Raw genomic sequence first — 27,434 nt, forward strand, 5'->3', positions numbered from 1 at the left:
GGGGGGGCCTTTCCCCAGGACCTCAGAGCTACCTTCCCTTGCAGGGTATTTGCCTAAACCTTCCCTCCAGGCCCATCATGTGGGCCAGGTGACCGCAGGGGGAGAGGTGACCCTGCAGTGCCAGATACCCAGCACCATGGTGCGGCCTTTGGAGTCTGCCCTACTGAAGGCCGGGACCCCGTCGCCCGTGCAGCTGCACAGACCAGTGGGGTCGGAGTCAGACTTCTCCCTTCAGGGCGTGACAGTCAATGACACGGGGACCTACAGCTGCATCTACTACCAGGCAAGGGCTCCCTTCTGGGCCTCGGACCCCAGCCCTGCCCTGGACATCCTGGTGACAGGTGAGCTCTTTGTCACCTCTTAGTCTGTCGCTTCTCTTAACAGCCTTCCCTTCCCCAGTTTCCTTTCCTCGGTTGCTTCTGGCCCTTGGTGACCCCTGCGCCGTCCTTCCACATCCTGAATCCTGCCTCTCGGGTTCCCTGCATCTCTGCGGGTCCGTGTGGTCCTCGGGATCGGATCTTGTTCTCAAGGACTCTCCATTTTCCACCTGGTTTTCCACAGCCTCCTGCTCCTGGTCTGGCGCAGGTTCTCCTCGGGTCTCTTGTCTCTGGGGCCACTGTTAGGACTGAGTGATCGTCCAGGCCAGCAGGTGGCCTCGCCAGCTGCCCTCTCCCCTCCTTCAGCTTTGTGAATTCTCTTTTGTGCCTTGAGACTGTGTGCGGAGTGCGACTGTTTTATAGTAAGAAATAAAGGTCTGGCCAGGTGCGGTGGTGCACGCCCGTAATCCCAGTGACTCGGGAGGCTGAGGCAGGAGGATCGGGAGTTCAAAGCCAGCCTCAGCAGCTCAGTGAGACCCTATCTCTAACAAAAACATAAAAAGGACTGAGGGTGTGGCTCAGTGGTTAAGCACCCCTGGGTTCAATCCCTGGTACCAAAAAAGAAAAAAGGAAAGGGAAGAGGTAAGGTCTTTAGGTCTTTATGGTCGTTGGTGAGAGCAGCAGAGGGCTTCCCCGGCCTGCGAGGGACTTGCTGTCTTCCCTAGGGACTCGGCCTGCAGGGAACCCTGTTGCCCATGAGGTGAGCCTTGGGCTCCTGGGGTGGGCTGAAGCCAGGACAGGAGCCAGGGCCAACACCAAGCTGTGCTTCTCCAGGGCCAAGTCCAGCAGCAGGGAGGCCTTCACGGCCTTGCTGGCCTTTCTTTCAGTTCCCCCGAGGGCCTCGTCCGAGGGTTACACCAAGGGCAACCTGGTGCGGCTGGGAGTGGCGGCCGGCGTCCTGCTGATGGGGGTGGTCCTCGTGCTGGAAGCCTGGCATGCTAGCGGGGTGCCACACGCTCGGCCAGGTAAGGCAGCTGCAGCGACGCCCCCACGGTTGGAGGGGTGTCTCTGGTGAACAGAAACAGAATACACTATTGCCACGTCCGCTTGTTTTTATTTGCCAATTTTATTTGCCTCAGTCAGCCTGGGAGGAAGAATCAGGTCATTTATTGTGCACTAAATACGTCCTCCCACTCCTGGTGAGATAGATGATGGCCACCAAGCAGCTGTTCGTAAAGATCCACTGTTCCAGCAAATTTCAGCGACCTGGTGCCGCGCCACTGACTGCAGCCACCCGGTGCTCCACCCGCCCGGGTTCTCTGGGCACCAAACTTACCCGGGGCCCTCTCTGGTTCCTCCGCATGGGTACAGATGGCAGATTAGGTAGACTGTTCTTTTAACCATGTGGGACTGTCTTATTCATTTTAGGGACAGACTCTAAATTGTTATGGGGTGCCAGTGAAGCCCCGGTCATAGTAGAATTTAACAAGGAGCCGTTAGCCTCCATGACAGCTCGCGAGCACCTGAGGGGAGGAGGGGAGGCGGAGGGGGGCCGCCGTAACCTGTGTTAGAGGTGGGGATACGTTAGTGATCCTCTTCTGAATTCAGGTCTGTTCTTGGCACCCACAGGCTCCCCCCAGATCCCCAGTGCACCCGTGAATCCTGGACAAGTTGGGTCAGCTGGTCTGAGACAGTGTCCTGTGCCACCGGGTCTCCCAGCTCCTTGAATAATGGCTCCCTCTTCCTGACTCCTTACCTGGGACAGGGACAGGCTTGGCACCCTCACCAATAAAGCATTTTTATGATTATCATAATAAAACGTAGGAGCTCTTTTCTCTACTGACACAGCCATGTCACCTGGATTCTAAGCCAAAACCCATGTATGTATGAACCTTTTCTGTGATCCCAATTCTATCAGTTTGGTCATTGTGGCTTTATTTTTCCTTTTCCTAAGAGTGTATGTTGAGAATATAAAATATACATGATTTATATATATATATATATGCATCTCATTTATTATAATACATACTTATATTCCTGATAAGTTGCTGATTGGACATTTTACCCACTTTTATTTTTAGTTGAGTTCTTTTTTGGTGGGGGGCAGTACTGGGGATGGAGCCCGGGTCCTGGGGCATGCTTAGCTGAATTCTTTATCTTCTTAACTTTGCAACGTAAAGATACACACAATCTGGACACAAGCCCCTCAGCCCATATACGCTGAGCAATTATTGGTTTCAGTCCATGCCCTGGCCTTCAGATTTTAACTTCTTTTTTTCTTTCTATACTGAGTGTTGAACCAGGGCCTCGCACTGAGCCAGCTCCCAGCCCCTTAACATCTTTTGAAAAGCAAGAGTTTTGAATTTTGGTGAAACTGAGAAACCAAGAATATTTTTCCTTTATGGGAAAACCTTCTGTATCCTAGCTAAGAAGTGTGTTTGCCCACCCCTTGGTGAAGGACTCAATTTTCTGGTTTCCCTTCCCAGTTTTCTGGTTTCCCTTCCTATTTCTGTTGCCTCTCTCCAGTGCCCTTTGCCCTGGTGTCAGGGCTCGTCCTGGCTGTCCCCTGTGCCTGGCCTTCTTCACCCAGATGTTCCTGGTGTGCTCAGGCAGCAGGAGGGCTGTCTAGCCCACCATCCCAGGGAGAGGCTCACCACTCACTCCTGCTTAGGAGGCTTTGGGCTGCTGTCTGGTCAAGAGTGGCCACAGTTGATAGAGCTCTGGTTTTACAGCCAGTCTGGGTGAAGAACACCAAGGAAAATCTCTCTCTCTCTCTCTCTCTCTCTCTCTCTCTCAGTACTAGAGATCAAACCCAGGGGTGCTTTACCACTGAGTAACATCTCTAGCCCTTTTTATTTTGAGAAAGGGTCTCGTTAAGTTGCCCAGGCTGGCCTCAGACTTGCAATGCTCCTGCTCCTGCCTCAGCCTCCTGGTGGCTGGGATTGCAGGTGTGCACCACCACATCTTCTTCCCGACCCCCCAGTGCTGGGGATCCAACCCAGGGCCCCTCATCCCATGATAGACAAGTGCTGTCCACCGAGCTGCATCTCCAGCCTCCCCTGAGTTTTATTGACAGATAATTGACAAACAAAATCCTTACAAGGCTGTTGAAACATACCATCCATTACCATTAACTATGTCACCTCGCTGTGCAGTCGCTGGGAACTCCTCCTGACGGATGGTGACTCGGTACCTGTGGAATATTCTCTCGCCTTTCCCCACTCCACCTTTCAAGAGAAAAATTGGATGCTATCTATCAAAACTCCATATCCACACTCTCTCTTAGAATCTGGCTTGAAGATACCCTTAACCCTGTAAACACACACGAGTGAACATTGCCAATAATTGTAATCTATGGGAAGGTTTGATTTAGAGCCTGGCTCACCGCTGGCACCTAATCGCATCTTTGCCAGCAACGCTACCCAGTTTCTAATGGAGCATGAAAAATGGCCTCAGAGCTGGATTCCCTCACCTCCAGGGCAGCTGGTTCAGGCAGAGGGGCTCCAGGGCTCAGGATGCTCTCTCCCGTCGACAGGGGCTCACGTGGTTTGGGTTCCCTGCCACACTTCCATCTCCATCTAGAACCTGTATTGGAGACGCGGAGAATCAGTGATCCTCTTCTGAACTTAGGTCTGTCCTTGGCACCCACAGCCTCCCCCCAGATCCACAATTTATTTTTAGAAATAAGATGCACTGAACAGGACACAGGCAGAAGAGGACTCTGCCCGAGTTCCGACCCTGCCCGTTCCTGAGCCCCACGGGCTGAGATGCCTGCAAGTTCCACACGATGCCGCTCAGATCTGCTGCTGGGAGACTTGTCCTCTCCTGTTCTGGAGTATTTTGATGCTGATTCTTGTGACCATTTCAGGAAAGAGATTTCAGATATTCTTACTCCAGGGAAATGATACATTTTTAAGGTGATAGATGAGCTCCTCACTCTCATTTGGTCATTCTACACTGTGCTCATGTACTGAAACATCACATTGTACATCCTAAGTATATCCAGTTATTATCTGTCAATTAAAAATGAAGCTAAACTAATAAAATTTTAAAGCACTTTATTAAGGTGGGACTGACATGTAAAAAACTTTATATTTAATGTCTACCACCCAGTGAGTCTGGGGTAAGTGCACACCTGTGAAGTCATCTCCACCAAGGACAGACACACATCCATCACTTGTAAGCCCCGCCGCCCTTATTGTTATCCTTATTCTGTGATGAGCAGAGAGACTGGTGACGTCTGAGAGACATCGGTGACCTTGTGGGTTGTCTGTGCAGATGCCGGCTCTCTGGTGTTGAAAATGTCCTGTGGTTATGTCACCACTGGGTGGGTGGCTGAAGGGGACGTGAGTGCTCTGCTGCAGTCGGCACTCAGAGCCGCGGGTCCACGCTGGCAGATTCCACCAGGGATGGAGGATATTCTGGAGAAGTTGCCCCGAGGAAGCGTCCTTGTGTGTATTCTCTAAGCAGCACCGGGTAACAATGGTTCCTGGAGCGGTTACCCTGTATCGGGTATCACAGGTCATCCAGATACTTGGAAGCATGCTGTGGTTGTGTGCTGTGCCTCGGTTACATGCCAACACTGCCCCATTTTCCATAAGGGACTTGAGCATCCTCGGATTTTGGTTTGGGGTCACTCTGGAAACAAACTCTGTCAGATAACAAGGAATGATGACTCTTTTGTGTGTGAAACTGTAACCATCTCCAATAGCTAAAAGCAACAACAAAAAAATTAAAACATCTTAATGAAGATGTAGACATATATAATACATAAATATAATAAAGAAATATTTGTTCAAAATTAGTTTACAACGTTGCTGGGCAGGGCCCCCAGGAGGCGGGGCAGGTGGAGCCACACCCCAGCATCTGTGGAACGTGTGGTTGCCGCTGGCTTCTGGCTTCCTGAGTCAGTTGCAAGAAGGAAACACTGCACCCGGTGATGACAGATCCAAAGCATCAGAGCAAAGCCTCATCCTCTGGCCTGGGCTCCTGGCGGGCAGGCGGGGAGAGCGCTGCCTGCTCCGCCTGAAGCCAGGGTCGGTCGGGCTCCGGCAGAAGGCGCTATGAGCGCAGAATCCCTGTGGCTGCTCTGCCTCGGTAGGTCTCCAGTGGGCGCTAGGGCTGGATGGGGGTGGGTTCACGCCCGAGAAGGTGGAGTGCAGGAATGGATGGCCCTGCGTGGGTGCGTCAGAGCTGGCCGCCTCGGGCTGTGCGCATCCTGAGAGACGGGAGCCCAGGCGCAGGGCTCGGGGACTCCCAGCCTACTCCAGGAGAAAGGCAGTGCTCCGCGGGCATCTCCAAGGCTGCCCTCTGACTGTGACCTCTTGCGGAGGGCGTCCCTATGGGCTACAGTGGACAGGGGCTGTCCTCAGTTTGAGCCTACCCTTATCAAACGGCCGATACTGTGAAAAGCAAGGTGTGGACAGAGGGAGCAGGGTAGCCCAGAGGTGCCCTCCTCCGCCCTGTGCTCCTTAGGTGGCTGCTGAACCCCAGCACAGCCAACCTGGCATAATGGGAACTATTCTCTCTCAAGTGCTGGCAATGCCCATTCCTTACCAGGGTGCCGAGGGGCTCTGCTCCCTGCCCCTCTGCCTGGCTCTGGCACCAGCGATCCTGGGTATTCTTTGCCATGTGGATGTATTGCTGCAATCTCTGCCTCTGTCCTTACTCAGCTTGTGTGTGGATGCCCCCCCCCTTCTTCGTCTCTGTGTCTCTTATCCTCCACTTACAGGGACAGCGGTCACATCAGAGGATGGCCCCACTTAGCCTAACTCTTCACGTTTGTAAAGCGGGATACTGTCCACAGTTGTGGGAGCTGGAACTCAATTGTGTCTCCTGGGGACACAAGTGAACCTTTAACACCCTCCTCCTCTGGCTGTAATACTCTTCCAGAAGCAGGTCTGTGACACAGGAGGGGCCAGTCTGACACTGCTGGACGTTTTTAGACCAGCAGTGAGATGGGGACTTCTTTCCTCCCTGAGTGTGACCTACAAAGATGCAAGACTGTAGCTCCTACAGCCCTGTTCCTGGGCCCCTTCTGCTCCAGCCGGCGTCCCAAGGGAACCAGACAGGAAAGCCAGGAGAACAGAGCCTGGAGTGTTGGCACTGCCGGGCACCGATAGGCAAGGCGTGCACGTGAGCCAGAGCCACCTATCAGTCTTCCGCTTCGTTTTATTTGGGGTGAACTTTTAATATTTAAATTTATGTAGGTCTTGACTAGACAGGGTAAGAACACCGATGCACATAAAACCTTAAAGTTATTACTTCCAAGTGTATGAGGTGGTGACTGAGTCTCTGCTGGTGACGTTCAGCAGCACCTTGTCAGGTTCTGAGACCCTCATCAGCCTGCAGGACCTTTGTTGCTTCCTCCCCATATGTTGGTCGCTGCTCCCAGCATCCACTCTGTCTCTCCGGACTCTCCCGTTCTGGATGTAGCATAAAATGGAATCATATCCTGGTGGCCTTGGTGCCTGACTTTGTTCACTTAGCATCATGTTTCTGAGGTTCACCCACATCGTAGCATAAATCGTACTCCTTTCTTTTCTGTGTCTGAATAACTCTACAGAGAAGTGTAGATCTCACCAGGTGCTGTGTTCAAAGGACCTGTCAGACTGTAGCTAGTTTTTGGTAATCCAGTAGCAGGTCTTCTACACATTCTCAGCATTTACCTACAGCTACAATTTTAACATCTGTACCGTCTCTGTGTGTGTGTTGCCATACTCCAATGCAGAGCCGTGCAGTTCCCGTGCTGTTTAGGGGCTGTTGCCTTCCGTCAACTGGGAAGAGCAACACTGGAAACCTAGCTCCCCAGCCAGGCACAGAAGCGCACACCTGTAATCCCAGCAGCTCCGGAGGCAGGAGGATCCACAAGTTCAAAGCCAGCCTCAGCAAAAGCAAGGCACTAAGCAACTCAGTGAGACCCTGTCTCTAAATAAAATACAAAATAGGGCTGGGGGTGTGGCTCAGAGTTTAGTGCCCCTGGGTTCAATCCCCTAAACAAAAAGAGAAAAGAAAGAAAGAAACTGAGCTCCCCAGAAGAGGATGGTAATGCAAACTCCCAACTACCGGATCACCAAAAACTAGCTCCAGTTTATAGGTACTGAAGAGAAGCTTGCAGAGAGCACAGCCAGGTTGACACGGGCCCCTTGACATGGGTCCCCCTGGAGGACAGTCCCCACCTACCCTCATGGCCCTACCCACGCTCACACAGCTGAAGTCCTGTCTAAGGCCCTGCCTCTCTCCTTCCTGGGGAGGCTGGCGTCCGTGCTCTGACTCACCACTTGGTTCAAAACAAGGACAGACAGCCTGAGACCGTTGGTGCTCCAGAGACGTACTAGCTTCCCCCCGAAAAACGCTCCAGGCTGGTGTCCCATTCCCCCGGGGGCTCCTCAGGCTCCCTTCCCAGGATGACCCCAAGAAGGAGCAGAAGGGGAGCTAGAGCAGGCAGCTGGCCGGCCTGAGGGAGGGGCCTGAATCTCCAGGGAGGCAAGGGGTCCCTTTGAAGGAGTAGAAAACCCTCTGCACACCCCCACGGTAAAGCGACCTTTGCATTTATGTAAGTGTGTGACTGAGAACCACAACCTTGGAAAATGCCCGCCGTGCCAGGGGGGAGGGGGGAGCGGGGAGGCCGAGGTGAGTGATTTCTACCTGGTGAAGGGACTGATCCTGAAAGCAAAGCGATCACCTGGAAGGGTTGTGGGAGTGTCCCTCTGTGCGCAACTTCTGAAGGACAACAGTGAGGCCCGGAGCAAGCCAGGGAACTATGGGGACCTACAGAGGTTAACCTTGGTTGTTGCGCTCTCTCCTGGTTGCACACGAAGCCAGGCGCACAGCCATCTCTCAATCGCATCCTCTCTTCCAGGGCTGTGCCTGGGCCTTGCAGACCAGGGAGAGAACGGTGAGTGTCCCCCGGTCCCCTGGCGTTCCTGCGCTCCACATTTTCTGGCCTTCTCCTCCAATCCTCCTGATTCCAGATGAAGACGCAGTTAACTCTGAATTCTTTCCAGAGAAACTTCCCAGGCCCTCGCTCTGTGCCTGGCCTAGCTCCGTGGTGGAACCGGGGAGCAGTGTGACTCTGCAGTGCCGGGCTGGTTTCCAGAATGCCACCTTCATGCTGGGGAAGTTGCACGACCCCGGGTTCAAGCAAGAGCAGAGCTCAGCAGAAACCCAGGCTGAGATCCCCCTGGCCATCCTGCAGCCTGAGGATGCCGGGGGCTACTTCTGTGCCTACAAGACGGCAGCCACCGGCCAGTGGTCAGAGCAGAGCCAGCGCTTACAGCTAGTGGTCACAGGTGAGGGGGCGGCCTGAGATCACCTCCTTCTGCTGCAGTGGGCTGGGAAGAAGGAATCCAGGAGCCAAGAAAGACCTGGGGGGAGCCGGGGAGGTGGGAGCCGAGTGTGGGGATTCCCGGGGGTCTTCATGATGCGGATGTGGGGGGAGTTTTAGAATATAATCGAGTAATTAAGGGTTCAAGGTACAGGGAGGCCATCAGTCGAGGAGACACCTGCCGCTGAGACAGCTGGTGACTCAGTGCCTGGGGAGGAGCTCACTGCGCCATAGAGGCTCCATGGCAGGGGAGCCAGGGCTGCTCAGGCCACAGAGGGAGGGAGAACTGCGGGCAAGAGCCACCTTGTATTTCCATGGGAAAGAGTAGGTTGGGACCCGCTCCTTGTCCCTGGGTGCTCCTGGTGGCTTGCACTTGGTCCTGGGTGGTGGGGAGGGGGGCTGTGGTCCTGAGTATGAGAGCCCCGTGGAGCAGGGGGCTGGCATGGGGCTCTGGATGGGGTGATTGGCACTGGAAAGCCAAAGCCTGACAATGGGATTAACCAGCCCAGCTGTTAAGGGGAGTCCCTTCAAGGCCACCAAGGCCCCAAGGCATGTGGGGCCTCTCAGCCCTGGCTCTTCCCCTCACTCCTCCTCCTCCAGGATCCTGGCCAGCACCTTCCCTCTCAGTCAGTGCAGACCCCGAGGCTGCTCCAGGTCACAGGACGCTGCGATGCCTGACTCCAAACAATGGCTCTGAGTGCCTCATCACCGCTCTGCTGAGAACAGGCACCCCAGACCCCGTGCAAGTCAAGGAGGGGAGAGAAAACCAAACCGACTTCACGCTCTGCGAGTCGAGCGAGGACAGGGGAAGCTACAGCTGTGTGTACTACCAGTGCGACTGGCCACACCTGGGCTCCTCCCGCAGCAGCCACCTGGAGATGCAGGCGACAGGTGAGGATTCAGGTGATGACGCTGACTTTGGGCATGTGTCCAGCGTTTTCTATGCTCCAGACTCTACAATAAGCAACTTACCTCCATTAGCGTGTTCAGTCGTCTCTCCCTATGAGGGTGGTTTTTGCTTATAGAGATTAGGGGTGACCTCCTAGGTACACAAAGATAATTAGCCTCACAATGCTGTTCAAACATAAGTTTAAAATTAATTCCTATTAATGCCAAAGAAAAGCCAGAAAGAATGACCGGTACACTCTGAGGGACGTAGGGAAGGTGACCAGTGGAATGTGGGGCTCATGGGAGGTGGCTGCATAAGCACCTGAGATCTCAAGGAAGGGGCATAAGGAGTGATTTTTTTTTTTTTGCATTTTTTCATCCATCCATCCATCCATCCATCTATCCTTCCTTTCCTCCAACTATCCTTCTATCTATCATTCATCTTCACATCATCCATCCATCCACCCATCCATCCTTTCTTCCAACTATCCATCCATCCATCCATCCATCCATTTATTCACTCATCATCCATCCATCCCTCCATCATTTTGTGTACCAATCACTCAACATTCTTCTTCAAGTGATCGAAGTTGCTCCCAGTAGGAGAATCCCTGGGGAACCTCACAATAACCAGCGTGTGTACAAGTAGCCACGTATCCACATCTGTGGCTTAGCTTGGACTTGGGACTTGAAGACAACATTTGATTTTTGATTTACCCCTTTGTAAGGCTCAAGATAATTGGTGCTCCAGGCATGTGTTCCTCACCCTGAAATTAATTTCCTATTTTATCCCTAATAACTTTTTCTTGCAGTCTTAAGAATTTTTTTTTTTATCCATACTTTAGACCTAAAGTCGTGGTGCTAGTTTGCCAGGTCCCAGCTGTTTGCTGGCAGATTGTCTATTCTCCCCTGATCCTCTCTTTCTTAGCTGCCTGTTATGCCAACAGACAGGCTATACTACCACTTTTCAGTGATTCAATTATTCAGACCTCCTTCTCCATTCAGAACGTTTGTTGCTTTGCAAACCACTTTCTCGTTATTGCCCCTCACCTATTACAAAATGAGAACATGAATGCTTCTGTTACAGAAGAAAATAAATTAAAAGTATACAGCACAAAATGGCTGTTCATTTACCCTACAAACCTAGATACTTTGATATGTAGTATCAGCAGTAACAGACAGATCAGTTCTCTTGGTCAATAGGAGCATACATCATTTTTGGGGGGAGAAAAAAAAATAAATAAGAACAAGATAGGAAGCTTATGTTTTTAAAAAAATAATAGATAAACCAAGTGTGGTGGTGCACACCTGTAATCCCAGCTTCTCAGATAGTAGATAATTACAGGTGTGGTGGTGCAAGCCTGTAATCCCAGCTACTCAGGAGGCTGAGGCAGGAGGAGGCAAGTTCAAGGCCAGCCTGGGCAACTTAGAGAGACTCTGTCTCTAAATAAAAAAATAAAGGGACTGGGGAAGTGACTCAGTGGTAGAGTGCACCTGGGTTCAATGAAAAAAAAAGTTATAGATGGAGAATAAATGATAACTAACTAACCACAACTCTAGCAGCTTACAACAGCCGTTTATTCATGCCGTGGTGTTGGTGGGTCGGGAGGCCAGGCAGCACCTAGCTGGTTCTCTGCTCGGGGTCTCCCAGGCTGCGGCCCAGGTGTCAGGCAGGGCTGGGCTCTCATCTGGAGGCCTGACTGTGGAAGAGGCTGCTTCTCCTCTCCATTGCTTCTCCAGAGCCCACAGGAGAGAGGCAGAGAGAGAGAGGGGGAGACTTCTCCCCTAGCAAAACAGTCTCCTGTGGACTAATGTCACCACTGGAGGGACATCCCATAACCTTTGCATATCTGTCGTTAGAAGCAAGCCACAGGTCCCCGCACTCAGGGAGAGGGGACAGCACACAGGTGTGCACACAGGAGCTCGGGCTGATGAGGGACCTGGAGTCTGAGCCGCAGGCATGGAGGACAGGAGTGACCCGGCCATGCTGACCTCTGGGGAAGGGCATCCAGGAGGGAGAACAGTAGGAGAGAGTTCCCAGAAGTACCCATGTCTGGGAATGGTCGGGAAGCAGAAAGGAAGATGGAGAGGGGAGAGCAGGGTGAAGGGTGGGGCCCGAGGGGCCTGGAGCAGGAGTATCTGACCCGCCCGCAGACTCTGCTCTGAGGCACTGGAAGCCCCGGCTTTAAGGACCTCTGGCTCTGGGACGGCAGAGGCTTGGAGGAGCCCAGGAGGGTGCTGGCAGCTGCATCTCAGGCAACGGGACACTTTATTTTAACATATTTAGTTGTCAAGGCGACAATGCTTATCACGGTCAGGTTACTGAGCACATCTGTCATTGCACTCCTCGTCAGCCCCCAGAGCTTGTTCATCAGAAACCTTGTGCCCCTCCCACACACGATTCACCGGGAAATACACCAGACACAGAAAGACAGACGCTGTGTGAACGGAATCTAAACCAGGCAAGCTCCCACAAACGGAGGAGAGTGATCGTTTCCGGGGCTGGAGGTGGGGGACATTTCAACTTAGTGCCACTGGACGTGGGATGTGGACTCACCCTGACCTGTATTTCAAGATACATATTGGTGCCAGGGATTGAACCAAGAGCGCCTAGCCACTGAGCCACATCCCCAGTCCTTTATATATATATTTTTTTTTACTGAGGTAGGGTCTTGCTAAGTTGCTTGGGGCCTCACTAAGTCACTGAGGCTGACTTTGAACTTGCAATCCTCCTGCTTCAGCCCCTGAAGCTTTTGGGATTCCAGCTGTGTGTCACTGCCCCAGGCTTCAGATACACATTTGAGATAGAACTTACCGGTTGTGGTGCTGGGCTGGATTCACTGTTGCAGAGATGTCAGAAAGTACGGGGTGGTCCTCGAGAGTTGGCTTTAGAATGTGGGGATCCATGGTGGTCTCTGTTGAGGTGGGAAGATGGACAAGGAGAGAGATGGAAGGGATGGGATTAGTAATGCCTTTCATAAATGTCACTTATTGAAGACGATTTCTAACTCCGGGAGGACTGTGGCATGGTGAAGACGGTCTCTCTTCTGCTTCCCAGAGAGGGCCCGAGCCCCTCTGCAGGATCGAGGACTTCATGCCTCAACGTTCCCATACAACTTTGTGATTCCTTTCCTTGCATCCTGTTTCCTAGATGAAACTGATGGACCTGGAGCTCCCTCCACAAAAACAGGTAAGATTGTTAGAAAGGAGGTGACTTCCCAATTAGGTCTGCTTCATGGGACGGGGATCCCCTTTGCTTCAGAGCACAAGAACTAAATGCCCACTTTCTCTGGGTTATTGGGGGAAGCGCTGCCTTCTCTGGGGCAAAGATCTCTGAGGCACTTACAGGTTCTGGAAATGCTGGTGGGTACACAGCACAAGGAGCATCGTCCGCCATGTCACATGGTGATAACTGTGGTGGATCTGGGGACTGTTTGGGGTCGGGGACCTGTGCGTTGCAGTGCTTTGGGAAAATGTGTGATTGAAGACATTTTAAAGCTCTGAAATTCTCAAAAGCAGGAAACTATATTATGTTCTTTTTTTCCCCCCCCATGAGCAAGTGACTAAGAGTCTGTCCTTAGGGTTTCCCCCCATAATCAGGGCTGTTGGCAGCAGGAGGCTGGAAGAGCTGGCCTAGACTTTAATGGCCCACTACGTGCTTAAGCAACCTTTCTTTCAGCAACCCATGACCTTCCTGTAATCTGCCCAGTGGCGAAACTGAGAATGGCATCACGAGAGTCTGTGCTGGTGAAATTTATTTTGGGAAAGATACCCCCCAGTGTGCTCTTGCGGGATGAGCATCAGTCTTGAATAGGGTTGGATTCCATGTTAACAGACTTGGAAATGATTGCTGCTCCAGCTTTATGGACGCAGTTGATGCCAGGAATGTTTTCTCAAGGAACTCTGAAATCTGAGAGAGCGGAGGAGTGTGGAAGTATCGGAAGCAAGCAGGCCATCTCATGAGACGAGCAGCTTTGAGCTCTTGGATAATTCATTTCCCTTTTGGTTTTATTTTTCCTTCTATTCACTGTCGTAAAGTGCGCCACTCAGTAACATTTTGTGTCTTCACAAGGTGGTAGAACCATCACCACTATCTAATTCCAGAATATTCTCACCACCCCAAAATGAAATCCCCTATCCATTTAGCAGTCCCTCCCTCACCAGGCCCTGCCCATCTGTGATCTGCTTGTCTGTCTGTCTGTTTCTGAGCTCAGCACTGGGGGTTGAACCCAGGGGTGCCGCTGAGCTCCATCCCAGTTCTTATTCTTTCATTTTGAGACAGGGTCTTGCTAAGTTGCTAAGGCTGTCCTTGGACATGCCACCCTCCTGCCTCGGCACCCTGAGTCTCTGGAATTCCAGACGTGAGCCCCTGCCCTGACTTTCTGTTTAATTTTGGGGAATTGCCAAGCCGTTTCCATGGTAGCCGTGTGATTTCACCTTCCCACCAGAAACACGGGCAGGTTCTGTTTAGCTCCACCTCCTCGTGAACACGTTTTCCTCTTTGAAAAATTATAGGCCTCCTAGGAGGTACAGATATGAATTCTTAAAACATCCTTTCTGAGTTCAAATTTATCTGGGCACAGTTCTAAAAAGAATAAAATACCCTTCTGTAGAGGAATGATGTCCCCACCCTGCATTGTCACCTCAAAGCCTCCAGAAACGGACCCTCACACCAACTTCTAGGTGAAGAGCTTCACCACCTAACTCTGACCCGGGGCCCGGCTTCCCTGTGGGCACCTGAGGCTTTACTCGTACCCCGATCAGGCCGTGCCCACTGCCCGGTCGGGGGATGCCAATATTGTGGACACTTTGTTGTTTGTTTTGGCCATTTGGAAACAGTGATGTGGAACTTGACCAGGCTGTGTGGACACCGCAGTGTGAAGCCAGGTCAGCGGCTGTGGGGCCATGTGGGGAGGGTGATTTTGCAATGATTTACTTCTCATTTCTTAGGAACTGCGGGTGAAAGAAGCCGTAGTCCAGGAAGTGGGGGGGACGGCCAGGAGGAGGTGAGGCAGCAGACTCTGTGCTTCCACGGACGGTCCCAAAGGTCCCGAACAGAGGTTCTCGCCGGCGTCACTGTCCCTGAGATGCGCAACTCAGTGCTGCTCTGGAGGGTTCCTGGGTGAGGGTCATCGAGAGACAGGCCCTTAGGGACACTGGGAAAGTGAGATTTTAGGGGAGTCAGGACGAGGCCTGGGAGGGAAAGAGGCTCAGCAGGGTGGCCATCTCGCCCTCAGATGGCATCTCTAGTTGTCTTCAGGGAGGTGCTGGAGTCGGGGCGGTCACTGCACAGGGGCAGGGAGCTGGGGTTGACACTCCCACAGCGATGGCCGTTGACCAAGGGCCCGTGGCTTTCTGGATTGTCCCAGGCAGTCGCCCAGACACAGTCACCCGGCAAGGACAGCTGTGGGAAGGGACGGTCTGCAGTGTGCAGCAATGGTGGGCTGCAGGGGAGCCCGTGGCATCTGTTATGGGGACGAGATGGGGGGACGCAGTCATATGACCTTGTCTTTATCCTGCATGTGGCCGCAGCTTCAGACCAAGTGCTTTAAAGTCCTGATTTCTCGTCACTGCCCACTGCCCTTCTTCTATTTAACCAAACAGTAACCTGCTCTGGGAAGGGAAGGGACACTTACAAAGTCTGCAGTCCCTGCACGACTTCCTGCTCATCAATTAAGAAGAGCCTCCCTGGGCTGAGTGTGGTGGCACACACCGTCATCCCCGCCACTGGGCGGGCTGAGGAAGGAGGGTCAGAAGTTCCAAGCCAGCCTGGAAAACACAACTCTCTCGAAATAAAAAGGGCTGGGGATGCAGCTCAGGGGCAGAGAGCCTGCGTCACATGCCCCAGCCTGGGCTCACTCCCCAATGTCACACACACACACACACACACACACACACACACACACCCCAAGAGGATGCACGAAACATAAGGAGATCCGTTAGCTCCGTGATTGGTAACAGAGGGTTGGCTGACAGAGGTGATAGCTAGGTAATAGGTACCAGACAGATGACATAGACTGGAGGCAATTCAACGTGTGACATCTTCGATAAAAAGATTCGAGGCAAGTAGGTAGGTAGAAATATACTTAGAGATGGTGGAGAGGTAACCAGTGGATACTGTATACCTACATAGAGGACAGATTAGACCTCAGGAGTAGATGGATTAGACAGATGATTCCACCTATAGACAGTGAGGTGACAGGTGGGGGCGAGTCTGGGACAGTGACCCTGGGTCAGTGCACTGGACAGGAAGTTGTGAAGGCCTCCGACCTGGTTCCACACATGGCCACAGATGGTCCTATATCCGGGAAACATTGCCAGGCTGGTGCTCACTCATGAAGATGGCGGCCGGCTGCCCCTGTGACTGTGGACTCCGTCTTCAGCTTCTCAGCCTCTGCTTCCCAATCCCACAGGCCTCCCATGTCTGCTTCCTAAACTCTCAGGGACAACAAGGGGCTGGGGCTGGAGTGGGGCCTGCTTTTGCAGAGCTCTGGGAGCGTCCAGCATGGTGGAGCCGCGTGTGTGCCCTGCAGCTGGGAGTGGGGCTGGATTCAGGGGTTCACTGTCACTTCTGGAGACTCAGTGTCTTGTGTGTGGCCTGGGGGGGTCTCTCTTGAGCACAGTGCGCGCGGGCATGGGCGGGCTTCTCCACCGTGCGCTCACTCTGCTCCCGACAGGACCTCCTGAGTACTCTCCTGGAATCACGTCTCCTTCAGGGTCCTGCAGCCTCCACCCTGAACGCCTTTGGTGCCCAGGTCCCCCAGGCCCTGCCCATTCCAAGCCCCACGAGCCCAGGGAAGGGCGTTGAAGTGAGAGCTACGGCCATGTCTGTTGTCAGGGCTGCAGAGAGCAGAACCCAGTGTGCCCGGAGACTTATTTCCAGGAATCACCTCATGGTTTGGGGAACTGGCCAGTCTGGAAGCCACAGGCTGGAGATGGGGACGCTGATGCTGCAGCTTGAGCCAAAGACCCTCGGAGCCACCACCCCTTCCTGCTCGGGGACCTCCATCTTTTCCTCTGAGGCCGTAACTGATGGGCCGAGGCCCATCACATTTTGGTGGGTGATCTGTTCTGTGCAGTCCTGAAATGTCTTAGTTGAAATGTCGATCCCAGCCACAGAAGGCCTCGCAGCAACGTCGGGACTGGCTTTTGGCAGAACAGCTGGGTGCCATGGTCCAGCCAAGCGGACATACAAAATCAACATCGCAATGACCTCTGTGGACTTGCAGGATAAGACAAAGACGCCCCCCTTGACACTCTCCGTCTAGAAACCAGTTTCCTACACACCCAGGCTTCTGGCTGTGCCCGATGGCACCAGGATTCTATATGAGACTCAGAAATACTGTGGTCACAAAAGACACCCCCTGGGCCCGATGGGCTTGGCCTGGGCCTGTGGGTTCAGAGTCCAAAGGGAGAGGAGCATCTAGGAAACTAGTCAGACCTCACAGGCTTTCCCATTTCGTTGTGGTAACAAATGCATGACATAAAACTTACCACTTTTACTATCTTCTACCTTTCTTCTCCTAACTACAAACATGTACTCCACATTCTTTTTTTCTAGATGTACGATTTTTTAATGGTCTAAATTTCATTTTATTTGTCTCTTAAAGGACCATTTGGTCTTTTGCTTTTCTTAAAATACAACCAAGTTACAACTACATGGCACAACTAAAAGGGTGATCTATGCTCTGCAAGTTGATTAATTTTTTTAATTATTATATTCATTTATGTATGACAGCAGAATGCATTGCAATTCTTATTACACATATACAGCATTTACAGCGCAATGTTTTTTATATCTCTGGCTGTATACAGAGTATATTCATACCAATTCGTGCCTTCAGGTTTTCTGAGGAAACTTCAGACTTTCCAGAGTGGTTGCACCAGTTTACAATCCCACCGGCAATGTATGGGCGTGCCTTTCCCCCCACATCCTCACCAACACTTATTGTTGCTTGTATTCTGGATAATTGCCATTCTGAGTGGAGGGAGCTGGAATCTCAGTGTAGTGTTAATTTGCATTTCTATAATTGCTGGTGATGTTGAACATTTTTTCATATATTTGTTGGTCATTCATATTTCTTCTTCTGTGAGGTGTCTGTTCAGTTCCTTTGCCCATTTATTGATTAGGTTATTTGTGTGTGTGTGTGTGTGTGTGTGTGTGTGTGCGCGTGCTAAGTTTTTTGAGTTCTTTATATATCCTGGAAATTGATGCTCTATGGGTGCAGGTGGCAAAGATTTTCTCCCATTCTGTAGCCTCTCTCTTCACATTCTTGATTTGTTTCCTTTGTTGTGAAGAAGCTTTTTAGTTTCATGCTATCCTGTTTATTAATTTTTTTTTAAATTTTACTTCTTGTGCTTTAAGAGTCTTATTGAGGAATTTGATTCCTAGGCCCACACGATGGAGAGCTGGGCCTACTTTTCTTCCTAGTAGGCACAGGGTCTCTGATCTAACCCTAGGTCCTTGATCCACTTTGAGTTACTCCAGACTCTTAAATCATTCGGTAGGTGTCTTCTGAATTAAGGATTCTGTTTTCAAGGATATCCATTTTGTCACCCTTTGTCACCTTCCTGTAGTCAGATTCCGCTCTTGTCATTCTCTGGGCTTGAATTCTGGCTCCAACCCCATGCGAGGGCTGGTGTCCTGGTTTCCAAGGGCACTTTCTTTCTTCCGCAGGATTTAGAGAGCTGGCTCTCCCTGCTGTTTCTTTCTTTTTCTTTTTAACCTATCACTAATGTTGATTGTTTAACGCAGAATCAAGACTCACACACAACATCAGGGCTTTCCCTTTTCTTCCAATGGCCGTTGGGACGTGGCTCAGGGGTCCCCGCTGCATGGAGGTCCTGTCTTGGGCACCTGGTATTCCCGCCCCCCCCAGCCCGTGCCCCACGCAGTGGCGACTAACCGGCCACAGCCAGCCCCAGGGCTCTGCTTCCTGTCTGGCTTCTTGTCTGCAGTTCTTTTTTTCCCCTCTCTCCAGAACCTTCTAACTTCATTGTCAACTCGCTGCACGTAAGAAAAGTCAGAAAATACTTGAACTTATGAGCTGTTCTCAGCCAGAAGAGTCAGTGCGTCTAGTCCATTGTGTTTCCAGAAATAATAGCAAGCTGCCTCCTCGTGTCGGGGGCTTGGGGAGGGGGTAAATGAGTGGGTTCAATGTGCCATTTTGAAGGCAGAAAAAATAAAGTGATTCTTGACTCAGGTGCGAGTTGGGACTTTTTGTTCATCAACGATTGTGTCTCGCATTGCAGTAAGTTGGCTAAATGTTCACCCCTTGTGGTTTAGATGGCCCCAAAAGCTCATGTGTGAGACAATGAAAGAGCATTCAGAGGTGAGATGGTCAGATACCAGTGGATTAGTCCACTGATGCAGACTAACTGGGTGGTGACTAGGCAGATGTGAGTGGCTGGAGGAGGTGGGTCACTGGGGCAGTGCCTTTGGGGTTTATATTTTGTCCCTGCTGAATGGAGCTCAGAGACAGAACAATTGCCTATTAGGAGCAAGGCCCTGGTTCCATACCTGGCACCAAAAAATCAATGAGTGAATGGATGGATTAAAAGTTCAAAATGGAGGTAGTAAGTAGTCAGTCTACTTATGTGCTTACCGTGGAGATGAGGAAGACGTACACACAGCAGCTAGTGCAGAGCTGGCTCTCAATCAATGACCAGAACGATCGATCGCAGAGGATGGAATTCCCTGCCGGCAAGGCACGTCCCAGGCCTTTGCATGGGTCCACGTCTCCTCCCCACCATTCAGCAAAGCGGCTGCCACAGCTCCCTCACACTATAGGGAGAAGAGGCGGGAGGGTGGGGGGCGTCCCAGCTGGGGAGCCAGGCCGCCAGGCCCCTGGCTGCTTGTGTCCCAGCAGACTCTGCCCACCCTTCTCTCACCAGACCTCAGAAGCATCCTTGCCGCCACCTTCAGCTGCCTGGCCATCGTCCTCCTCCTCATCTGTGTCTTCCTGGTGGACGGGTGGACACGGCAAGGTGAGCTGGAGGCCGTTCTGCCAGGCCGGGGTGGGGACGATGAGAAGGCGTCCTCAGGAGGGAACCCCTCCCTCTGCTCTTTTCAGACTCGTCGGGTGGAGACTCCTCCAAGAGGTAGATGGACACAAGCCCCCGACAAGGCCTGTACCCCACCCCTTTCTTCAGAGACCCCGTTTGCACTTCAGGGATTGGCGTCCAGCCCACCCAAACCCCGCCCCAGCCCTCTGTGTGCCTTTCCCCTGACCTCTCCAAAGCCCGTCTCTCTCCCCCGCAGAAGCAGCCATTCCAAATGTGACAAGCAGGAGACTTCAGGTGAGTGACAAAGAGATGGGTAAAAACCATGGAGAGAAAAACCGAATGCCTGAAAATTGATATTCTCTCTCTCTCTCTCTCTCCTACAGATTTTGCTCACCTGGAAAATTCACCTGTCCCCGTGAGTGCCCCCCTCAGGAATTCCCAGAAGCTCACTCACTGCCAGTGTGGGTCACGTCTGCCCCCTGGTGTACCCCACTCTCTGATTTATGATGCCCCAACTCACCCAGGTGGCAGGAGGCCAGCCGGCACTGTGTTCACCCCGTGAGCCTGAGTCCAGAGCTGCTGGGCTCCATCCAGGGTGCCCCTGGTCACCACCCACGTGGTCTTAGAGTAATCACGGGATCCCCAGGGGTTGGGCTTCACTCCGGTCCCCATACCTGGTGGATATTGCACCCTCATTTTAGAAGGCCTGGGGGACCCAGCAGGATCGCAGACGTCAGGTTCGTCAGGGTCTCTGTCCCGGGTCGGCATCCCAGCCTCACAGAACCCACGGTTGGTCTGCTGTGCGTTTTTCTTTTTTTTTCTCCTTTTCTGTTCTGATCTGGTCTATTTGCCGTGTTCAAATTCTGGCATCAATTAACAGAGAGTTGGAGGTAGAATTATTGTAATGATGCAATATTTCACAGCCAGTGGCTGCAGAGGAGCAGTTCCTCTCCTCGACCCTGGGCCTTTGTGGCAGTCCCTGTGAGCATGGGCAGGACACCCCACCTCCTCGAGCACAGCTCGGAGTGGGCCGTCCAGTTGAACCGGCACCATGTCTGTTCTTCTGCTCTGCCTAATGCAACCAGCACCAGTGCATGTGGCCCCTGAGCATGCAAAATGCAGCCAGTGGCACCGAGGTCCTGAATTTCAATGCAACTTAGATTAATGTGGATTTAAGTAGCCCTCTGTGGCTAGGGACTGCCACATTGGACCACCCGGCTCTACAGACCCTCTGTATCCATCTCCAGGAAGTGACCCATGTTGAGCTGAACGCCGACATACCCTCCGAGGTGGCTTCTGTCCCCGCTGAGGTGCCTCCAGCATCTCGAGAAGGTGCAGAGCTGGAAGTGTAGAAGAGGGGGACGCGCTGGGGGGGGGATTAGGAGCACTGTGGTGATTGGGAATGCGGAAATCCACTTGTCCCTGCGGCCTTGCTCGTAGCCACATCAATAAAAGAAGTTTCTCATCTCAGAAGGATCTGGCTTCTTCATGGATTATCAAGACCAACAACTGGACCCCACTATCTCTGCACACAGTTCTCCCTTGAGCAATTCAAGGAAATAACCAAAAACCACTGACCCACTGTCAGCAAATAATTAGTGAGCCTCTCCAGGAGAAACTGGGAGAAGAAAACGGTCAAAGAGATTCAGCTCAGTTCCGTGGCCTGTTTTACCCAATGAGCGGAAGATAGAGAGTTAAACTTTGCGTATTACTGACAATTATGCAAAGGTAGAATGGATGGGCATGTCACAGATCTAAGGGCTCGGTCATAACTGAATGGTCTTACTTTTTTTTTTTTTTTAATTTGCTTTTGCTTTTCTGAGACAGGCTCTTGCTATGTTGCCCAGGCTGGCCTCTAAGTCCTGGGCCCAAGTGGTCCTCCCACCTCAGCCTCCTGAGAGAATGGTCTTTCCATGTAAACTCAGTATGTTCAATGGAGAGGGAAGACAAGATAATTTAAAGTATATGTAAATGTTCCAATCAGCTTTCGGAGAGTGTCTAAAAGAGGCAGCGAGGCCAGGGACATCTGCCGCACCTTGCTCCATTGGCTCAGGAGATAACAAGAAAAACATGACATTTCTCCTTTGGCTTCCACACCTCTCAAACACTCCTGGATGGGTGTCCCTGAAAAGCAGAGTGTGACATTAGCAGGACCTCGCACACGGGCTCACAGCCACCAGGGGGTCCGTGGTGGCACCTCAGGAGGAGAGTCATCTCAGAGGCCATCTTGCCCAACACCTTGGTCAGGTCCCTGGTGACAGGTGCAAGAGCTGGTGATCTGAGTCAGGATTGTTCTTCCAAAGTCCAGCAGGTACCAGTGGCAGACTCAGCTCAGAGCCCTGACCCACTGACTCCTGCACCAGGGGACAGAAACCGTGGCCCGAGCAGGACCAGAGTGGTGCTGTCAGCTCTGGCCACAGGGCCTCCTCAAGGCCAGGCGGCTGGGCCATCGTAGCTCACGCACAGGTGGCTGCGCTCAGATGAAACTGGATTTACCAAAACGAGCAAGGGCGTGTTTGCCAGTCCCTGTCCTGGGCCGCGGCTTCTGCCAGTCGGACTTACCAGAGTAGGAACTGGAATAGACAGGAACACGGGCTCAGCGCACAGGGAACTCTGCCTCCTCATTCTCCATTTTCAGAATGAGAGATCCTGCAGGATGGGAGAGCACCCAGTCCTCCCGCCTTGGACAGCCTCCTGCGCAGGATGTAGGTCTCCTAAGAGGGCCCGGCCAGCATCTCCCTGGAGAAAGGCCCCGCTGGCCCAGGGGCCTGGGAGGCGCCTGTTTTCGGGGAAGCTTGCGGCTTGTGTCTCAGAGTAAGGAGCCGAGCTCAGGGAAGGGTCAAAGTAGCCTGGAAGAAGAGGACCCTGGAGGCACAGCCACCGCGCAGGCTGTGGTCTGCCCTGGCAAAGCTCGTGTTGAAATTCAATTACGAGTGTGGGGGTCTGGAGCATGTGGGCCCCCAAGTGGTGTTTGGATCACGGGGCTCCACCTCCCTGAGCAGATCAGCACAGAGTGGGTGAGCCACTGTGACAGTGAGTGGCCATGTGTGTGTCCCCTTCATCCTGCCTCTCTCCCACATGGGCCCACTCACAGTCACACATACCCTCCTCCCACAGGATGCTGTCCGCCATGTTAGCATGCAGCACGAGGCCCTCGCCAAGGGGGACACCGGATCTTGAACCCCCAGCCTCCAGAACAGGAGCTAAATAAACCTCTTTTCTTTATAAATTACCCAGGCTCAAGTGCTCTATTAGAGGAATAAAAAACAGACTGAGACAATGAATATGTGTACACGTGTGTGTGCACTGTGGGCCACACTGAGGGTTGGGAGTTTGGGGGAACAAGGACATTCAGCGTGTGGACATGCCCAGTGAGAGCCACTCAGAGCCCTGACACATGGCACACACACCAACACACACTTGTGGTAGGTTGAGTCCGTCTGCTGAGTCCTGGCCCCTAGAACCTCAGGTAGGGCCTGTTTGGAGATGGGGCCATACTGGAGTGGGGGGCTCTCATCCCACAGGCCTTGTGTCCCTATGCAAAGGGGGAGTTTGGACGCAGAGACGTGCACGTGGGGAGCAGAAGTAGAGGGGTCTGCCTGAAAGCCAGCCAAGCTCACCATCGAGCCCCGGAACGGAGCAGGCCTGGAGCAGACTCTCCCCCAGGGCCCTGAAGGAGCCAGCCCTGCGACAGCTGGTCTCAGGGTTCTGGCTTCCAGAACCAGGAGACGATGAGCTTCTGCTTCAGCTGCTAGAGCGCTGGACCTGGTCACGGTGGCACGAGTGACACTGTGTTCTACATGAGGCGGCTGCACACCCAGTTCTACATGAGGCAGAGCAGCACCCCGGCTGAGCCAGGCTGCCCCACACTCGCACGGACACAAGCACACGTGCACACGCAGACGCGGCAGCACCCACATCCTGCGCCCCACGGTCCCTGAAGTCCTAGTGTTTCCAGGACACGGCGCCCAGGATGCACCCCCTAGGCCTCCCCAGGAGAGAGCTTGGCCCTTCCGCTGCTGGAGCAAAGCTCCTGGGACTGGGTGGCTAGTGACAACTGACTCTTGTGCACAGCCTGCAGACCAACGTCTGAGAAGGAGGCGGCAGGCTCAGGTCTGGGGAGGCCACTTCTGCCTCCCAGATGGTGGCTTCTCCCCGCATCCTCACGGGTAGAGGATGAGGGAGCCCTGGGGCCTCTTCACAAGGACGCGATCCCATCAGCTCCCAAAGGCCACACTTCCTCACGCTGTCACAGCGGGCTGAGGTCCACCACATGGATTTGGGGACACACACTGGGTCCACAGCACCCACGCAGCTGGTCCTGCCGCTGCGCTCCAGGAAGTCAGGGCCTGAAGGGCATCCTCACCCTCCCGTCCTCTCTGTCCCCACCCCCAGCCCAGCTGACAAAGAGCCCAAGTCCCACGGGAACAGCAGGGCCGGGGAGGAGTGTTCCCTGCTCCTCTCATCGCACATGGTCCTGGACTTTAAAACGGGGAGCCCTCGGTGGCCATCTGTCCCGCCATGTGGAGGAAGCCGCTCTTGGTGACTCAGAGAACACGGGAAACAGGCGGGAGAGACGGTGCCTTCAACTTGGCTCCCCTGTTCTGACGGCATCCTCCCTTCAGCTTCCTCCTCTGCGGCTCTCTGGGGGGAAGGAAGTCCTCCCGTCCTGGTGGCGGAGGAGCCGCACTCGTCCCGCGTGGGAGGAGGCACTTCCAAGCTGGGCCTGGAATGGCCTCCTTCCTGCAGCGCACCCACTGGGCTCCTGTGTTCCCGCCTGCCTAGAGGCAAGCCCGCGCCATCCCTGGGTGGTGAATCTGCAGCGGATCATCCGTCCTGGGGCCCTTTGTGTGCAATCCTGGGCTGAGCACTGACAGGGAAGTGGGGGCCAACCAACCCTGCTGCAGGTGCCCACACCGCGTGCTCCCTGGTCAACCTCCCCTCTTGCCCGCCAGCCCGGGCCTCCTCTGACACCAGTCTCCAGGGTTGGATCAGGCTCCTTAGTCCACTCGAGCTGCCACCATAAAGCACCACAGACTGGGTGGCTTGTAAACCCCAGAAGTGCATTCTGCACTGTGCTGGAGGCTGGGAGTCTGAGACCAGGGTGTCAGTGAGGCTGGGTTCTGGCCAGGGCCTCTCAGGGGGCAGACGGCCAACTCCCTGTGTCCTCACAAGGTGGAAGGGGCCAGGGGGCCCCCCGGCACTAATCCCACTCCTGAGGGCCCCACCCTCACGACCCACCTCTTCTTACCCTCATATCAGGGGTTACGGTATCAATATGTGAGCTGCAGCACGGGGACACAGGAAACCCAGGCCCAGGATTTGAAGCCCGGTAAATTGAGGACGTGGAAAAAAACTTGGAGGTGTTTTTGTGAATGACTTTATTGGACCCACTTTATTGGGTCATTTAGCAGCAGGACTCAAAGACACACAGGAATGTGTGTGCACAGGGGTGGGCGTGAAAGGACGTGGTGAGGGGACTGTGTGTGCACAGGGGCGGGCGTGAGAGGACATGGTGAGGATGGCCCACTGCAAGCCCTGGAGAGCAGGGACCCAGGACAGGAAGCGGGGAGAGCAGCGGGTCTGTCTTCAGCCCTGGGCACAGACCTCCAGGGCTCCGTGCACCTCCTCGCGGTGGACAGGAAGGTCTCTGAGGGTCCTGCCAGTGGTGTGACCACTACCTCCCTCTTCTCAGGGCTGGTGTAGTGTGAACAGGTATCTCAGGATGCGGGATGTTCTGTTTTTCAACAGGGATGAGGGAGAGACCCGAGAGGGTGCAAAGGCGAAGTCCGCACTGCAATGGCCCCACCAACCCAGGAACCTGCTTTCCTCGTCTTCCTTTTTATGTTGACATTTAACACATTTTATTATAGACTGAACTTATATGCATATTAAAATTAAGGCACTGCAGTGCTTTTTTTATGCAAGCCCTTTCGTAGGCATTTTAAGTGAAGTCAGGGAATCAGTCAGTGCTGTTAAACAGCTCCTCCGACTGGAAGCAGGAAACCATTTATCTTTTTTTTTTTAACGGGAGAGAGAGAGAGAGAGAGAGAGAGAGGGAGAGAGGGAGAGAGAGAGAGAATCTTTTTTGTAGATGGACACAACACAATGCCTTTATTTTTATGTGGTGCTGAGAACTGAACCTGGGTCCCACCAGCGCTCTACCGCTGAGCCACGATCCCGCCCAAAACCATTTATCTTGCAAATCAGCAAACACCTGCTTTCTTCCCCCAGTGGCCACCTCTTGGTGGGATCACTTTCCCGAGGCCTTGGGTGACCTGGAGGTAAGACTCATGAGGCTTATGGTCATCTTAAGGTCATAAGGACTTCTGGTCTCAGCGTTTTTCCTTTTCTGTTATGTCCTCTCCTTTTCTTGGTCAGCTGCGGGGTGGGACAGGCGTCAGCTCAATCACTGGAATGCTCTTGGAGGCTGACGGCGCTGCAGGGTGAGCATGGTCAGCCAGCTCTTGCTTCCCACCTGGAGCATCTGCTCCTCTCCCACGGGCTCACAAGGCTGCAGATCCCTCACCTGCTGTTGCTGCGCACCTCCCCCAGCTGGCCACCTAAGGTCACCTCCCTGGTCTTCTGTACATTTCCAGCCTCTCCCTGCAGGCCTCACCTCCTGCCTCCAGGTGGCGCTCCTGCAGCGGCTACGTGAGCCTCCAGGGTTCCTGTCTCCCTCCCTCTGGTCCAGCTGGACCCCAAGGAGAAACCACCATCGGCTGTCCAGCCCCTAAGGTGGAGAGGGCGCAAGCCACACTCACCAACTGTCCCTCCTAAAGAGACACCAAGAGGGGCCAGGGCCGTGGAGGAGTTGGGTTCCTGGCATCTTGAAGTTGTACAAAGTGTCCTAGCCTAGAATCCTTGGCATCCAAGGTCTCTGGGCCTGATCAGCAGCTGAGATGCTCTGTCACCTACAGGAGGACGGCAGGCCAGCCATGGTGGCTGGTGAGCGTGAGTAAAGGTGGCACACCATGCTTTCCACCAACGTCACCTTATTTCTGTTCTGTGGTGCTTGATTCTTGCAGACAAGGTGTGGACACACCTGCGTCTTCTCTGGATCCATTTTAGCCTTTTATTTCATTTTTTTGCAGTACTCGGGATCGGACGGAGGGGTGCTTTACCACTGAGCCACGCCCCCAGCCCTTCTATTTGTTTATTTACTTATTTTTGAGACCGGGGCACGCTAGGTGGCTGAGGCTGGCCTCCGACTCATGCTCCTCCTGCCTCAGCCTCCCAAGCTGCTGGGATGGCAGGTGTGCGCCACTGCACCTGGCTCTGGCTGGCTCTGGCCACTTCAGTCCTGCACCACAGCTGAGGAAGGGTCCTTTTGAAAGAATGGAAAGTCGGAAAGGAGAGCTGCAGGTTGGGGTGGGAGATGATGGTGTGCTCCAGCCGCTGGCACCCCCAGGCCCCACCAAGGATGTTCTTCAAGGGTGCACCCGACGGCAGCTGTCCCTTCTCCTCCACAAAGCAGGAGGGGCCGAGACAGAAGGAGAGCCTGAAGGACGCCAGGCAAAGCCCAGCAGATGGTCTGGGGACACCGGCCTTCACACTCCCGGCCCTTAGCACGTTTAGACTAATGTGTTCAGCGTTAGGTGATCCTGTTCCAATGCTCTTCTGCCACCAGAGCCACTTCCAGGTAAGGCCAAGGGCGACAGGAAGGTAAGGTGAGGGCTGCCGTCTTGCCAGGGAGGTGCCAGGTTCCAGGTAAGGAGGCGGCCGACCAGCAGGCCCCGCCCTCACTCGCTCCAGGTGGTTCCGTTGGGCTCCGAGGGCACCTGGGCGTGCGCAGAGCAGGCTGGGTGCTCTCACTGGAGGGCGCTGCTCGGGCCTAGGAGCTACGTCTCCTCTGACCTCCTCCTGCCCCTCTTTCTCCTGATGCTGTTCCCAGATGC

The 27,434-nt window shown here is 53.5% G+C and overlaps 2 protein-coding genes across 5 annotated transcripts in view; both read left to right on the top strand.

The window, feature by feature from the left end:
* Positions 1-2,240, top strand: part of Tarm1 (T cell-interacting, activating receptor on myeloid cells 1) — a 7,197-nt gene extending 4,957 nt beyond the window's left edge. Inside the window, exons 2-5 of one of the 4 annotated variants that reach the window (XR_007343276.1) lie at positions 45-341; positions 1,205-1,342; positions 1,457-1,700; positions 1,947-2,240. Coding sequence is in view for 3 of the 4 variants with exons in the window: in XM_048791652.1 (XP_048647609.1) it covers positions 45-341; positions 1,205-1,342; positions 1,526-1,700; positions 1,947-2,109 (773 nt within the window). In the remaining variant the exon portion in view is untranslated. The remainder of the gene's footprint in view (positions 1-44; positions 342-1,204; positions 1,343-1,456; positions 1,701-1,946) is intronic. The other 3 variants (XM_048791652.1, XM_048791650.1, XM_048791651.1) reach the window with 3 other exon arrangements.
* Positions 2,241-5,154: 2,914 nt separating this feature from the next.
* On the top strand, positions 5,155-21,006 carry Vstm1 (V-set and transmembrane domain containing 1). Its single transcript, XM_048791653.1, has 11 exons — positions 5,155-5,414; positions 8,179-8,214; positions 8,324-8,608; positions 9,244-9,534; positions 12,590-12,721; positions 19,426-19,518; positions 19,605-19,632; positions 19,793-19,830; positions 19,920-19,951; positions 20,238-20,336; positions 20,784-21,006. The coding sequence occupies exons 1-11, from the start codon at positions 5,381-5,383 to the stop codon at positions 20,886-20,888; spliced, it is 1,173 nt and encodes a 390-aa protein (XP_048647610.1). The 5' UTR covers positions 5,155-5,380; the 3' UTR covers positions 20,889-21,006.
* The last annotated feature ends 6,428 nt before the right edge of the window (positions 21,007-27,434 follow it).

The sequence above is a fragment of the Marmota marmota genome, unplaced genomic scaffold (genome assembly GCF_001458135.2).
Source record: "Marmota marmota marmota unplaced genomic scaffold, marMar, whole genome shotgun sequence".
In the NCBI taxonomy this organism is placed as follows: Eukaryota; Metazoa; Chordata; class Mammalia; order Rodentia; family Sciuridae; genus Marmota; species Marmota marmota.